The sequence below is a fragment of the Syngnathus floridae genome, chromosome 13 (genome assembly GCF_059516105.1).
Source record: "Syngnathus floridae isolate MCC-2025c chromosome 13, RoL_Sflo_1.0, whole genome shotgun sequence".
NCBI classification, from domain to species: Eukaryota; Metazoa; Chordata; class Actinopteri; order Syngnathiformes; family Syngnathidae; genus Syngnathus; species Syngnathus floridae.
The window spans coordinates 14,196,468-14,212,213 of record NC_142425.1 but is presented as its reverse complement, the minus strand read 5'-3'; the positions used below and the strand labels follow the sequence as shown (position 1 = coordinate 14,212,213).

Genomic DNA, 15,746 nt, shown 5'->3' with positions numbered 1-15,746 from the left:
GACTTTTTAATGCGTTTTCAAGATTGCGGCCAACGAGTGTTTAGTTAGCGTGGATATATAAAAGGAAGCCATCATGCCTTTTCAAATGGAGAAGTCATACAAGACAGAACGTGGCAACTAAAGGAGTTTCAGACATGCAAAGTTCTTTTTGGTGCATGCATGCATGCTCTCCATGCTCTCGCTAAGTTGTTGCTGCTGATTCCACGGATGCCTTAAAGTTGCTTGTACACACCTAAGCTGGAAAGTAGGCCTTTCATTTTTAATAGCGTTTCCTTCTTCCCTCATACTTTGACATTGCGGCGCGGCTCTGCTCTACTGGCTTTTTATCGACTCGTCGCCCTTCATGAAACACTGGGATTCGCACATTTTCAAATCCAACCTGGAATGACGTTGTGATTGCTCTTTGATTTGACCTGACACAAAGGTATTGTGTGCAGCTCCAGACACCTGCAACATAGGCAGTCTTCCCAACGGTGGCTGTGAGTACCTTTGTTTAAAGGCCCCCCAGATTACAGAGCACTCCCCCAAATATACCTGTGCCTGTCCTGATGGAATGGAACTGGGACCAGATATGAGGCGCTGTGTCACAGGTCAGTAAGTCCAGAAGTGATACCACAAAACGTTTTTGGGTGGAACATGGAAACTCCAGTTAACTAGAGTTGGTTGATTTTTCTACAGTACGCGCAAGAACCACCACAACAGCAGTTCCTACTACCACCACTCCAACGACCACAACACCCAAAAGCACACCTGTCGTCACGACAACAGTAGCGGCCACACCCGCTCCGACTGCTGCATCGACCGCACTCGTGACCACGACCGGGAATCTGGCAACCGGCAAACTAAATCCCAGGGGAACCTCCACCGAGCAGCTCGGAACACCTGCTTCCACCGGTACGCCGAGCAGCAGCGGCAGCAGCCAGCCATGGACATCCACTCCCACAGCCCTACCGGGCCCCGTGGCACCCAGCAGCATTCATAAAGAGAGCAACACCAACCTGTCACACCGAGGTAAGCAGGATCGATGCAAAGCACGTTAGGTGATTGTGTGTTGTGTTAGTGTGAGATGCTCTGCAGCCACTTTGGCCACTGTGACTCTTCCCTGCCCTCATCACAGCTGGCAGCTCGACTGCCTCCCAAAAAAGAAGCCTTCCATTTTCTGTCGAGAAATTCTTTCTCTTTGGTTTTGTCTGTCTGGAGAAATGTGCACACTTTCTTTCTAGCACTTGGTGTGCTTGCAGGGTGTCCCTTATGAGAAGCATGTACGTAACAGCACTGTCAGAAGTACCAAACAAGGGTCCCGATTGCTCCCTCCTCCATTCACCTCAGCTCTTTTGTCTGTCTCTCCCTGTCCCCATCCTCCCTCCCTCCCTCCCTCCCCTCCAGCCCTCTAAAACTGCTTCAAATACACATCACACATTTCCCCACGACTCCTAGGAAAAATATACTGCTCTACAGTTTTTTTTTTCCTAGTCAAACAATGATAGCACTATACAAGTGCTAGAACAATGCTTGACATGGCACTAAGCTTTAATCATGCTTGGAAGAAGAAAAAGGCTAGATGACAACACAAAACAAAAATGATAAAGCACTGCTAAGGAAATATCATACAAAAAAAAAAAAAACCACACATTTCCTGGCACTTAGTGCTCACTGCTTTTTTCGCTTTCTCAGTCTTCTAAATTGACAGTTACACCTTTGTGTTCATGGCAAGATTGACTTTTCACTGGCATTGGGCCGAAAGCGTCTATGTCCAAATTTGTCAAATTGCTAGTCGCTCCATACTTGTGGGTAAGTCATTCTTTTTTATTTTGTTTAAATATCCCTGGGTCTTCTCAGTGCTGCCAGCAATTTTAGGCTGAGGATATAAATTGGAGGGCAAAATAGAAGGGTTGAAATATAACGTTGGGAAGACAATAAAAATGCATGTAAGAAGAAAAAGAAACAAAAATCATGAGTGCATAAAAGAAAGCATAGCAAGTTCAGTACTATTTATGAGCCTCGCGTTGTTGGAAAGTGATGACTAAGAACAAATACGGCAAACGTGCAAAGTTGTTTGAGGGTGATGGGGGAATGACAGAGAACGTTGTTGTTGTTTTTTTTCTTCCCCCCACAAAGCAAAAAAGTCATTTCTCCTGTCTCAGAGGGTGTCACATCCTCACCGCACGCTCCAGCAGACAGAGTCAAACGTAGGGCAGGAACAAAACATGTCTCCATACCCACAGGCTCAGTATGATCATTTTTTAATTCCATGTCAGCTGTTACATGTCCTTAGCAGCGACTGGCGTTTTCTTCTGTAGGGAGGTAAAAGAGAGCAGATGTTATGTACACTTCAAATGCACTCCCCAAAAATGTATTTGCTCCCTTTCTACACTAAATGTGTCTAAGAGATCCGCTTTTATTTGCATCACAAATGGAGATTCCTTCAAATGCATTTTCAAACTGCAGCTGGCCATAGATGACATATATTTGTATTGGAGGGGTGCAAAATATCCAATCATCCAAATTTAGGGTAAATATAGATGGATACCCGTTTACCGTTTGGTAGTATGTTTTAAACATGATGCTCCTTGCTGCAGCAAACTTTTCTTTCCCTTTGAGCAAGGTATTTGATTTTGGAAATAACATTGGACTGTTGCATTTCTCCCTCCTTGCTCTGTGTGTGTGTGTGTGTCATCTCAGCTGCGGGGGGTGATCACTACCTCATAGGCAACAACATCACAGTAGCTGTCTTGGGGATAGTCATTCCTATCGGTGAGTTCCTTTGACTGTCTAGCTGTGTTGTTTTGGCTTTTCGCTTGCCTGCTTTTCCCTCCTGGCTTTTACCTGTGTGATTTTTGTGTACCATGTGCGTGTGTGCTGTGTGCTGGCATACGTGAGTTTGACTTATTGAGTCTTTTTCTACCACCCGCCTGATTGAATTGACATTCTTTCAGGTGCTTAAGTACGGAAAACCTTTGGGCCTGCGTAGATTCCCCCATTGAGACAGTTAGGCATCTTTATAGAATGAAGCTTTTTGCATTTTCAACCAATGGAAATCTACATTTGTCCATGAGCACAGTCCTCATATTAAGCTACTTTTATCCTACTTCCAAATAGCTCGTTAAATGAGCCGCGCACATGACTGGGGAGAATCAGAAGCAAACATTTGGATCCATATGCAAGTCACTTTCCCATTTCCACTGTGAAATATATTCCACGTGGATCTCTATGGAATTTGCATGTCCACAATCCACGACTTGCAGGCCTCCTTCGACTTGAATGGGTCACACCTCTTCACTGCCTGCGCATTATTCCACCAGTTATGTGTTTAAAGTCAAGACAGGGAATCTCTGCACCTGGAAAGTGCGTTCGGAATCGACTGAACAAGAGAATATGCCCCTTAATTGAAAGAGCCAACATCTATGGCTGATACCCAATGGATTGTTCATTTTCTCCAATTCTTTGCTACTAGAGCCCCCCCCCCCCGGCCCCATCCATTGCTCGAGGAAGCCATTATGAGCTCGTAAGCTCATTAGTCAGCGCTGGCCTTTGTAATGTGCACATTAAGAGGATTCCCTCCCGCAAGTGGGGAATTGTCTTCGTGTTTTGCCATCACATTGGAGCAGCTGCATTAAGTTCCCACTTTGAGCATACAGCGTGCTCCCACGGCTGTCTATCGAACCGCCATGACGCAGTGGAACCCAAATTTGGCACAAGCAGATATGGAAGTAAAAAAACAACAACTAAAAGGCTGAATTTGAATTGATTGGCAAAACAACAACAAATGTGCAATTCTAAAACAAATATTTGACGTACTTTCTTATTGACATCTAGGGTTAACAATTGACTTGACGGCAGGCGATTTTGCCCTGTCTACAATTGCGATATGAGCCTCCAAATGGTTAAGCCCAGCTCATCCATTGCTCCTTCTAGCCTCCTGCTATTCATTGAGGCAGTAAATCTGCTCATTCTGCTTTTTTGGCAGATTTGAAACATTCATTATTGTCACAGGTCTACACGGGCCGGCCGGAATCGGGGCTTCTCGTCACTAATGAACAGCGCCCGGCCACACTTTCTCCAGGGGAATCAGCTCGACTGTTATAATTAGTACTTTGGCAAATTCTGCGCTGTAATTAGACGCAAATATTCTGCATCAGACAAAAGCGGACGTTTTGTAGAGGAGCAAATTGGGATGTGGAGGGCTCTCGAGGGCATGTCCACCCACCACAAGGCCTACAGTATTTCCATCATTGAACAGGCTTGTGTGCATGTTGACCTTTTGAACCCGCCCATTGGACACGTCTTTATGACTATTTGTTTGAGTGTACGCATGTAGTACACATTCATGCATTGTTGCAAATGGCGCATGTGCATTCTGTGTTTCTGATTGAAAATTTAGCCCAAGGTTCTGACTGCTATGTAAAATGAGGGCTCATTGTTTTCTTTTCCACATATACTAGGTTTTTTGTTTCTAGGCAGTGTGGCCTTGAGTTCTCCTTTTGCAAACCGTCAGGCCACGCAGCCTTCTCGACAATCTATTTCTTGGGTATACGATTGAAAATATCAATCATTATTCAGAAATGTGTTGAGTGTAGTAAGACTATTTCAATGTGGTGTCTTCTCAGCTTCATGAAAAGAATGAGCCCTCGGTACAAGAAGTGCGTTGATGTGGAAGTGCTTGGAGTGCCGCTCGCTCGCTCGCTTGCTCGCTCTGTGTCCCCTGGGCTGTGTTAACGCTCCCGCCGTGTGTTGTGGTGTGTGTGTGTGTGTGTGCGTGCGTGCGTGCGTGCGTGCGTGTGTGTTAAACACATGCAGTCCCTATCCTTGCCACAGTGGTCATCGGGCTCCTTTGCACCGGCGCCTACCTGGTGTGGCGCAACTGGCGGCGCAAGAACACCAAGAGCATGAACTTCGATAATCCCGTGTACCGCAAGACCACGGAGGACGACGACGACGAAATCCATATCGGCCGTCACAGCGAGTCGGTGGGACACGTCTACCCAGCAGTGAGTGGCGGCCACAGTCAGCCGTTCGTAGCGCTTCCTCTCGGGAGCGGCGTCAGCGACAGCAACTCTCACTGGTACTCGGGGGCGCCCATGCTCTCCAGCGCCAAATGAAAGGAGGAACGGTTCAAAGGAGCCGTGCGTAGGAGTCACACACTCAAGCCTACTAGTTGGCAGGCACACAAATCAACGCACGCATCGTGTTTTTGCAGTAGTCACCGAAAACGGCAAACACTTGAAGCAAGCCCGACACCATGTGACATATTTTAGCAATCCTTTCCCATCACACTGCATCCCAGTCATTGTACTTTGTGATGATTTTACTATTTGTTTGTGTTTCTTCAGAAAGACGTCATCTTATTATGTGTAAAAAAAAAAAAAAAAACATGCGCTGACATATCACCTTTTTCGCTTAATGTAAAAAGGCTTCATGTCATTTTATGCCAGCAAACCGCAACCGGCGCTGCCAACTTGCTAAGAATATTTTGATAAGTTTCACACGCCACACGAAAGCTGACAGGACGGACGGCCTCGGATTTCATACCCTCAGTAGTTTGATGTCAGCTTTATCTGTTACTGCTTACATTGAATTGGCAGCACAAATCAGAAACAAGAGCCACCCAAAGCCGCCAGCAATAGGATAGCATGGGTGCAGTGTTGTGGCTCCAGGCCACAATTCAAGAGCAGCTGTGAGGTGCAAAAAGGTGGCGACCCAAGTCGCTGTAAGAACATTCTTTCCGTGTCATATGTTGTTGTCAGAGTAGCAGAGCATGCAGTGAAGGGCAGCCAAAAAGGATCATCGCTGGCTAGATGGGGGATGGGATGGGATAGGATAGGATGCGATGGGACCCAAGCGCTTTGATCAGTTGCCATGGCAACACTGATTCCTTTGTGTCACTCCAGCAAGGAAAGAGGCAAACAATTTGGAATCTACAAGCACCATGAATATCTTTTCTTTACTAATGTGCTAAAAATAGTCTTGGGCGAGGAAGTGCTACAGAGGTTAAACTTTTCGTTTTCTCGCCAGATATTGGCCTATTGTCTTGTGAGAGAGAGCCGGAGAAAGATCAGGCGGGCCAAACATTTGCAGCCAAAGGCATGCATATATGCGGCCTGCCTTCCTCAAAACAGGGAAGACATTGAGGTCAAGCGTAGGAAGGGGAAGTGGAAATTATTGACAGATAGCTGAAGCCGTTTGTTTTTTGTTTTCTTTTCTTTTCTACATTGGTAACATTTTTCATGTGCTGTTTGCAGCGAGTGGCACTGAGTCTGGAGGACGATGGCTATCCCTGAAGGAGGGATGCAGCCTCTTCCTTCAATCCCTTCCTCCCTTGCTCCCTCCCTCCCTCTCTCGCTCGCCCCCTTCCTCCCTCCACAATGAGGCCCGGCCCGGCTCGGCGCGGAGCAGAGGAGACACTCCTCCCTTTGCCTCTCCTTTAAGGAGCAGCAAATTGCCACTTTCTCATATGGTGCTCTAACTGTAGTTGCGCTACTCCCACCAGTGGCTCCGCTATTTAATTGTAGAGCGCTTCTGCTCCGCCCATTGCTTCAGTCTCTCACCACCTCTCGGTGCTACCCTAATGAACATTTCCATGCTGCTTGTTGATTTGAGTCAAACTAACCTCATTGAGCTGTCGTCGGTGCCAGAGCAAACGAATGATAGGCTGCACAGACTTGCGCTCAATTCAACTGATGTACTACGCTATTTGGCACAGACTGTTCTTCCACTTGCATGGCTGATATTTATTTGGATTGGAAGGGGATCCAAATCTTGTCCAGTCACATACGCTATTGATATAGCAAATATAGTACGTCTAGGAGTACTCATGGTGAGGTTGGGGATCATTTAGAAGAGGAAGAAATTCGTTTTTCTTCATTTTTTTTTTTTTTAAATGTGAACATGAGGATTTAAGTCACCAGAAGGTTGAGCCTCAAGGCAAAAAGCAGCGAGGCAGAAAAGAGCATTATGGGTAATCCTCTGTGTTGGCATCTGAGGTAGTATGCACACTGCTTACAATCAACTTTGTTTCTTCTCAGTCAGGATGTTGTCGACTTTGTTTGCTTGCCTCTGCTGCTGCTTTTGCTCCTTTCCAGCGGAGGGGTCAATGACAGCGCGAGACAATTTTGGGGAAATAATGAGAAATTCTGATACCATGGGGTCACGCCATTTCAAATGGGAATGAACAAGGACATCTATTGAAATGAAGATTTGATATTTTCTGAAGCCCAGAATCGAGCTAAGTAGTCGATAACTTCCAATCCACGTGCTTTATTAATGGCTATTCAAAGCGCAAGATGAATTTGGGTTTGTTGAAGGCACTCTAAGAACGATGGTACACATGTTAGTTGCGTATCTCTCTCTCTCTGACTCTGATAGGAAAGGATTCTACTCCCACATTGTTGTATTATATGATCATATTAATCATTGTGATTCAATGGCTCTGAAAGCTGCTGTTGATGAAATGTTGCTGCCTGCCTGCCTGCCTGGCTGCCTGCCTGCCTGCCTGTCCTAAAGCCACCAGTTGCTTGTCCTGTCCCAAAAAGTCATTGCTTTAAACAGGGTCTTCCAAATCTCTCCATAAACAGAGATGAGTTGTGCTTACCCAGGGTGCAAGAATGCTTTCTAACGGCTTTTTTTGTCTCCACATCTTCACTGCATGCACTCCGTAACGCTACAGAGTAACACCAGCTGTGAGGTTTTAACTTTTTCGTTTCCCCATATGTAGTCTTTAGTGCTTGTGACGCTCCTGTTGCACCTTGATCGTCTCCTCCAATCTCTCTTGCCATCCCATCTTCATGCTCGCATCAACATCTTTTCTTTGCAAGGGCTATCACTGCCATCAAGGTAGACACACAATAAGAAGGGAAAAGGCAAAAGTCCTCCCAAAACGACTCCAAGAAACCTGTCAAGAAGACACTCCAAGAGAAGCCGCCCCTCCTTCTCCTGCATTTTGGACCACAAAAGGATCTCGACTCAGCTTTTGTAACTCTACCTAAGCAACTATTATGTATCTCATATTGTGTTTCTTTTTCTTTCAAATCAAAATGAATCATTTCAGCCTGTAAATGATCGAATTGCCCATTTTTGAAGAGTTGATTTCAAACTATTGCCAGTTCAAGGAATGGCATTTCTGTTTAGCAATACTGGAAGTACAATTCTACTGCTATGGAAAATAAGAACCCCATAATTGGGTTTGACATTATTGGGGGAATTGCTAATATCCGTATTGATTCATCTGACTCTTCCAGCTGTTTTGGAAAATCTTTTTCTGACATTGTCTACAGAAAAAGGGAGGGGAGGGCAGGGCAGGGCAGGGGAGGGCAGGGGAGGGGGTCCTCCATTCATTCCACAGACATTCAGTGGACATTTTTTATGCTGTTTGTTGCACAAAAACTTTTCAAGAAGCCTTCTGCACTGTGTAAAAAAGATAGGGGAGGGGAGGGGGGAAGAGAGCTCGTCCAGACATACAGTCCAATGGTTTTGAATTGTGACTTGTAAATAGTTTTCATACAACTTTTTGATAGTGTTTTAAATGTATCTCGAAAAAGAAAGCAGGAAAGATGTACATAAACCTCTGTGGGGTGGACGAGTGTAGATTAGTATATGAATTTATTTGTACACAAGAACACTGGATTTCTTTACTACTTGATTGTAACTAAAATGAATAATCTGCCAAAGTGTTTTATTTGACTTTTTTTTTTCTTTTCTGTTGTCTGTTCCATTTGTTTTGCTTTTTAACAGGACTGCAGAGTTTATGTTCATACTGTATTTAATTCTGTTAAATAGATTTTGTTGTTGTGTGGGTGTACATTTGAAAGGGGGTTCTCATTTTTAATTTATTGGTGCCTTGTTTTGTGCTCCTGTATACTTTGACCCTCTGTCTTTCTGTGTTCCGTGTCTGGAGGAGGACAGATGAGATTAACTGGTGCGGCGATATCTGTTGAAGATTAAACCTTAGCAATTTCTTCTGCTTACATTGACTGTCTGTTCTGTATGCCAAAATGGTCTCACTCATGTTTCTATGAAATCAATCTGTTCATAAATATCTCTACAGTATATATTGATATATTAAATTCGTAAAAATTGTTCTCTACCTACTGCTGTTTCTTTTCCAACCATTTTTAACTCCTCATCCTATATATATATGTATGTATGTGTGTGTGTATATAAATATACATACATATACATATATATATGTATATGTGTGTGTGTGTGTGTGTGTGTGTGTGTGTGTGTGTGTGTATATGTGTATATATATATATATATATATATATATATATATATATATATATATATATATATAAAGAAATGTGTGTGTATATATATATATATATATATATATACACACATTTCTTTCTTTTTAATTCTTTTTTTTTGGTGCTTGCGCCTCTCTGATTTAAGCGCTTGCTGAGCCTGTCGAGGTGATTGAATCTTAAAATGTTTGGTATTATTCAAATCTACAAGAACTCTGTTGTCACAGGGTGGCGCAAATACCCCGACAAACTATATAAAGCAGCTATTGAAGAGTTTGCACCACCCTGTGGCTACTTCTCCAGTCATGTGATTCTTCTTATCAAAAGAAGAAAAGGCTTCAGTCAAACCATTATGATCATGGATAATATCGTATTGTTATAAATGAAATGGGACAAAAAAAGGGCAGTATTTTAAAGTTTATTGTGAAATAGTTTTCTGCTTTCCAACATATCAGCTCATTGAGATAATACATAAAGATATAGCTTATTATGTTCAATGCTTTTCAGCATCCTCTGTTCAATATACTTTTAATAGATGTAACGTGTCATTGGTAACATGGAAGGGCACATGAAAGAGTCACCAATACTACACCAGCCACCACTCACTCCAAAGATCATTAGCCACTGCTCAATGTCAAAGGTCAATCACTAGAATAAATTGTCCATGCATACGTACATACTTTACTATATGGTAAAAATATATATTATTTCAAATAAATATTTCATATTATTCGTTGAGCATATTGTTTGACGATAGAGGTTATATAGTTTTCACAATACTTTATATATATATTCACATGTGTTTGGCTGGCATTACAAGAAGAAATAAAATACATATTTAACTCCTGCGAATTAGAAGTCTTTGGCAGCAAAACCTTCGTCGTGTAGTACGTGTAGCATGTCACACCGGATTAAACATGTAGTATTGGACATTTTCATAGAGACCGTGAATGGCACAGAAGATCAGATACAAAGTCTTTTCACAACACAAATGTAAGCATATTTTGAAAGATGAGAGGCACCAAATTCATCGCATTTGTGCACTGATACACAAAATCACAAATGAGACAATACGTATGTAGTATGTGTCACATCAGGTTCAAATTATTATTGTGTGATTGCCACCCGTGAAAATCATTTGCGTTGCCGACTTTAGTTATTCACAGTATATCTTTGATAGTATTAACGTATTTGATGTCCTCCAATAACTCTTTAGAAGCCTACAAATGGGTTTTCATATACGTAAGCACAAATATGAATACATATTAGCTTGTACAAAGCACTGAATGTTTGGAGTCACCATGAGAGAACTATTTTGTTGTTGACGTGTGGTGAAATGTTTCTGTTTCATGAGTAAGAAAACACTCTTGTTGATTTATTTTGACCAAGGTCAAACCTTTGTTGTATGATAAAAATAGGGTGGAAATGTCTTATCAGACTCCTGCTTGGAGAAATTGAAGGAATACTGGCGAAGCCTCACCTCTACATTACAGTCACGTATGACATGACTCGACTTCACTGTCATTCATAATTTGATAGATTCTTTAACATTCCTTACGAGTTAAACGATGTGCTCATTTTCATATACTGTATATACAGTCTCAAGTTTTGCAGATCAAACACAATTGTTAAAGTTCATCTCTGCCATGGGTACTGGGAGTTAGTTACATATCATTGCTACATGTGTTTATGATTGTTATTATTCATATTTAGGAATGCATAAGCCAGTCATACATTCACTATATTGGTTAGCCTAAGAAAAAGAATGACTAATATTTGTGCTGAGGAATGTCATAAACAGCTGTTGACAGCCAACAAAACAAACCAGCTGTATGGCATTTCTGCACAAAAAAAAAAAGTCAATAAGTTAGTACTTTTGAAATACGAGCGCTATATCTCAGCCGTCGGGCCGAAACCTTCTAAGTCACAATTTGGTCAATTTGATATATTGTTTAAAAATCTATACTGTTGGCCATTCCACTCATGTGGCTGTTATTTTTACAATGGCTTGCTCTCTGTGTCATGCAACATTATTGGTTGAGCAAATATGCCATTCTCCTGAACAGTGACTCTTTTAGAGGTGCAACTTTTCAGCCCGACAGCAGCAATAATAGTTCTAAAATAAATTTTATACTGTATAACTTTATTTTTATTTTTTTTTACCGACACTGTCGTAGATTGAAACATCAGTGTTTCTGTAACATTCGCGCGCACACACATACACACGCAAATCACATTTCATTATTATTATAAAATAAGACACTGAATACATGTCAAATATCAGCTGGGTGATGGGAAACAATTATATTATTATTGTTATTTTAAATTTGTTTGAATAATTCAGCGAGAGGCCTGGACATTGGGTATTTACAAAACAATATCTACAAAAATAAAAATAGGAACATAGTAGAAAATACAGACTCTGTGTTTGAATATATTTGTAATCTGATGAAATATTGTGACGGCTACCTTTCAAAAATATGTTGTTAATGGAGAGAAAAAAGAAATGCTGAATATCATGGTGAATATCTTACATACTGTATATATTTATTCAAAAGGTAGATTCTGTGCTTAGTATTATGCTTGAATTCTGAAGAGTATTATAAAGAGGCAGCGGTTATCTTTCTCATCTGATTGAAAATTCCTCTCACTGTCACGTGACCTGTTGAATCAATCAAGGCCAGTCTCGTGGTGTCCACTGGGTGGTTGATGCAGCATATCTATGGAAACCCCAGGCAAAGTGTTGGCTGCAATGTGGAACAAAGTTTGGGCATACTTGAGTGTCTCCAAACTTTGCTTGTGTGCAGCCACAGAGAGCTTGAAGGTAAACAGCACATTTGCAGAGAGAGAGGGAGAGTGCTGGCATCATTTCCCAGCTCTGTCTTCAGGCTGGCCATGGGCCTTGATTAGGTCAACAACATCTGTGTGGGAAGCTCCCTCTGCCACCTCTTTTGCAGTCTGTCCATTCTGGCGCAAGCACAAAGTGTAGGCGTTATTTTCCAAGTACATGTAGTAAACAATCTATTTCTCATGGTGGCAGTATTGTGCTGTTTGAGCATTCTCATTTGTGCAAGAGATGACTTAGGAGGAGACTTAGGAGGTTTGACTTGCATTAGTATAGGGGACAGGACAATTTCAAACAAATTCATGAACAAAACATTATAATGCATGTAAACTTAACAACATTTAAACATTTGCGGAATTTACTTAATAATGAAATGCACTTAATAATGCACACAGAAATGAACACCACAATAAGTTGTATATTACGTTTACCTGTACATCGGATTGTTTTATTTGACACCACTTTTTAATACTTGTATTTCATTATATCTAATGAGAGTTTTTTTTGATTTTTGCAGTTGCTTTGCTTCAAACGAGCAACACTAGTAAATTGTTGTATTATGACTATTCTGCAGTTGAATGATTAGTGTGTAAATCCTTGACAATAATAGAGTATATGATAAGGATGACAGGTCTGCTCCGTTGATGTCAACGGTCATTTTGTGCAGCGCCTTGACGCCAGGCAAAAATAAGATGGACTGCCTTTCATATGATCTGACACATGATGTTCACTCTGATGAAGGCGGAAGAAACCGCCGAAACATGTCAGGTAAAGAACCTAAAACAATTTGTTTGATATAGAAGACACCAGTGAAGTGACACATGATGTTATTTTTGCGCAGGTGATAAAGTCACTGCTGCGGTCGGTACCTTATCTGTGAGGCTGGTGTCACAGCGCCCCGTCTCCAGCAGCAGGCGGGCAATGTGAGTGTGGCCGTGCTCACTGGCACACATCAAGGCTGTGGAGCCCTCACAATCCTGAGCATTTACATCTGCGCCACAACTCAGCAGGAGCTTCACCATGGCAAGGCGGCCGTGGCTCACGGCCAGCATCAGGGCTGTCTGACCCATCTGGACGTTCAAATGAAAGGTGAAGAAAGAGGACCGAAGAAGGAGAAGTCACGGAGAAGGAAATTCCTCACCTGTCTGGAGCGTGCGTTAACATCCCCCAGTCCAAGGAGCTGTTGCGCCGCTTCTAAATCGTCGGGACTCTCAGCAGCTGTGAGCGCGGCCAGCATCACTGGAGTGTAGCCGGCCTTGTTCACGTTATCGGTTTCACAGAGTCCTGGAGAGAAACGCCTTGAAAATGAACTGCTGCGTGGCCTTCAACTGGGAGCGTCCATTTGCGCCTCACCCACCGGTATCAAGCAGCAGTTTGACCACGGGGAAGTTTGAATGCGACACGCTGTAGTGGAGAGCCATATTCCCGTTGCCGTCCGTCAGGTTAACAACGTACGGCAGGAGAGTCGGCGTGGTCAAGCCCACTTGGCGCAGGTAGAATCGCACCGTGTCGGCCTGCGAGCTTTTCTGACTGGAAACTTTGAACCATTCCTGGTAGAGGACCACTAAAACCTGACGCTGAGAGGAGAGAAATAGGAAAGGAGATGGCCATTCGAAAACAGCTTTATCATGGTCCGTTTCGACTGAGCATCTGAGGAGTGAATCGTATTACTCTACATGATTCCTTTCAAAGAGCCAGAGGCTTTGTCTTTAAATATATAGGATTGAATTACATTGACAAAAATGTAATTAGGGACAGGACATGACAAGGTCTTTTGTCCCCAGCAGAAAGAAGAAAAAAACTCGGAGGGGAAAGTACAGACGTGGCATGCATTTCTATTCCAAATGTCTCTTTGGGAGAGGAAGAAAGCCAGCTGTATTGGAGAAAAAGTTCAATGTTTCAAACTGGGGTTGGGCTTTCAAAGTAGGCTTTCAAACTAGGCTTGGGGTTTCAAAGTAGGGTTTCAAGCTAGGGTTAGGGCTTCAAACTAGGGTTGAAAGCTGGGGTTAGGGAGACATGAAATCAACATGTCGACATTTCTTTGGGACGAGAAAACCTGTTGAAGACCAGTTAAATGGTTGGCAAAGTGATTTCTTACCATTTCTTTATCTGGAGATGTGACCTCCTCCATGCGATCCTTTACATAAAGGCAAGCATCTATAAAGCTCTTGTCAACTTTTTCTCTGAAATAAAAGACCAGGAAAACGTTTTTATGATCGACAATCAAGTGCTAAACTTGAACATCATCACAGCCACATTGACGTGAATGATAGCTAGATGATAGATGTATCTCACCCCTCAGCCTCTTCCCCCAGGAGCTCCTGGCTGGTGTGGGGATCCAGCAGGTCTTTTGCACTGTCTTTGTGTGCCGGGGCCATTGCACCTTCTTCAGCATCTTTGCTCTGCGCATCTGCTCCCTCCTCAGGCTTTTCTGCTGAAGTCGGCTCCTTTTCTTTTTCCTCCTCTGCCTCAAAGCTCCCCCCCTCAACATCCATTTTGGCCTTCTCCTCGCCACTGGACTCGTCGCTGGACGTGCTCTCGTACCTAGCGGGCAGGAAACGGCACAACCGTGATTGTTTTCCAAAACATGCTTGAAAGCCTGTAAAATCTACCTTTTATAGCTTTCATGCACGACTGATTCTTGTCAAGTTTCGAATGATTTGAATGAGCTTTTTCCTTGGTGTCACTCTCGAGCGCCTTCTCTCTTGTCATCTACGTCACGTCTCTTGCAATCAGCTCTTGCTTCCGTTAGTTATTTAGGGTCCGCTCGGTCTTTGACTGCTCATCATTATTTGGGCTGAGTCTTCCCACTGAGTGCTTTGAGCTCCAACAGCCCCCATTTTTTTCCCTCTTGAAATAGAATGTTTTGACTTGGATATCTAGTGCTTTTGGCTTTTTTTTTTTTGCCAGCCTCCACCACCAAATCTTAACAGATAACATTTTGTCCGCCATGGGCTTTGCAGGATGTGTCTCAGCTAAATTGAAGCATGTGTAAAGCCTTTGAACAAATATACATCACAGCAAAAGCAAAGCCGCCAATGCTAATATGAAAGCAATTAACGTTGCCAGCGTAGGCCCAGGTTAGATACACAGCAAAGGTCATTCCTGTGAAATGAAAAGATGCTTGTTTAATACAACGTTGGCTCACACAACCAAAGCAAGCTAAATAAAGCTCTATTTCAGGTATGTTGACCTGCTCACTAATGTGTACCCATGAACAGAGCGCGAGAGAGAGAGAGCAAGGTGGGGGTGGAAGGGGGGGAGCACAACTCATTCATTCTTGTTCAATGAATTTAATCTATTCATTTGGATATTCTGTGCAATTATGCAAACATCTGGACAGAGAAAGGCTACGATGCCATCAATCAGACAAAGACAAAGACATACGTACGTACACGCACGAGCGCAACCTAAATGAGGCTATCAGCCACAGACATATTGGACACTGATTAGTGATTTTACCCTCCATTCACTCCGACAAACTTCAGGTTTTTCTTGGTTCCCTTATTCCCTTTCTTGTCAGCATCCCCGTTTTTCTTCATAATAGATTTGAGACCTGGGGAGAAGGGTACAACATAAGAGAGGGGAAAGTAATTACAGGGTTCAAAGTACATTTTTTTGTCCCTCCATCCATCCATCCATCCATCCATCCATCCATCCAT

At 42.8% G+C, this 15,746-nt stretch overlaps 2 protein-coding genes across 7 annotated transcripts in view; one reads left to right on the top strand and one right to left on the bottom strand.

Moving 5' to 3' along the window:
- Window positions 1-9,079, top strand: part of lrp8 (low density lipoprotein receptor-related protein 8, apolipoprotein e receptor) — a 57,797-nt gene extending 48,718 nt beyond the window's left edge. Inside the window, exons 15-19 of one of the 4 annotated variants that reach the window (XM_088393818.1) lie at window positions 438-590; window positions 679-1,011; window positions 2,683-2,754; window positions 4,798-4,988; window positions 6,240-9,079. In XM_088393818.1, coding sequence (XP_088249944.1) covers window positions 438-590; window positions 679-1,011; window positions 2,683-2,754; window positions 4,798-4,988; window positions 6,240-6,278 — 788 coding nt within the window. In that variant the 3' untranslated portion in view covers window positions 6,279-9,079. Of the gene's footprint in view, window positions 1-437; window positions 591-678; window positions 1,012-2,682; window positions 2,755-4,797 lie in introns of all 4 variants that reach the window. The other 3 variants (XM_088393817.1, XM_088393816.1, XM_088393819.1) reach the window with 3 other exon arrangements.
- A 564-nt stretch (window positions 9,080-9,643) lies between these two features.
- kank4 (KN motif and ankyrin repeat domains 4) overlaps window positions 9,644-15,746 on the bottom strand; it is a 55,750-nt gene continuing 49,647 nt past the window's right edge. For all 3 annotated transcript variants that reach the window (XM_088394061.1, XM_088394062.1, XM_088394063.1), the window contains exons 4-10: window positions 15,547-15,640; window positions 14,380-14,628; window positions 14,183-14,267; window positions 13,442-13,661; window positions 13,226-13,368; window positions 12,954-13,154; window positions 9,644-12,206 (exon numbers count right to left, since the gene is read on the bottom strand). In XM_088394061.1, the coding sequence (XP_088250187.1) occupies window positions 12,105-12,206; window positions 12,954-13,154; window positions 13,226-13,368; window positions 13,442-13,661; window positions 14,183-14,267; window positions 14,380-14,628; window positions 15,547-15,640 (1,094 nt within the window). In that variant the 3' untranslated portion in view covers window positions 9,644-12,104. The remainder of the gene's footprint in view (window positions 12,207-12,953; window positions 13,155-13,225; window positions 13,369-13,441; window positions 13,662-14,182; window positions 14,268-14,379; window positions 14,629-15,546; window positions 15,641-15,746) is intronic.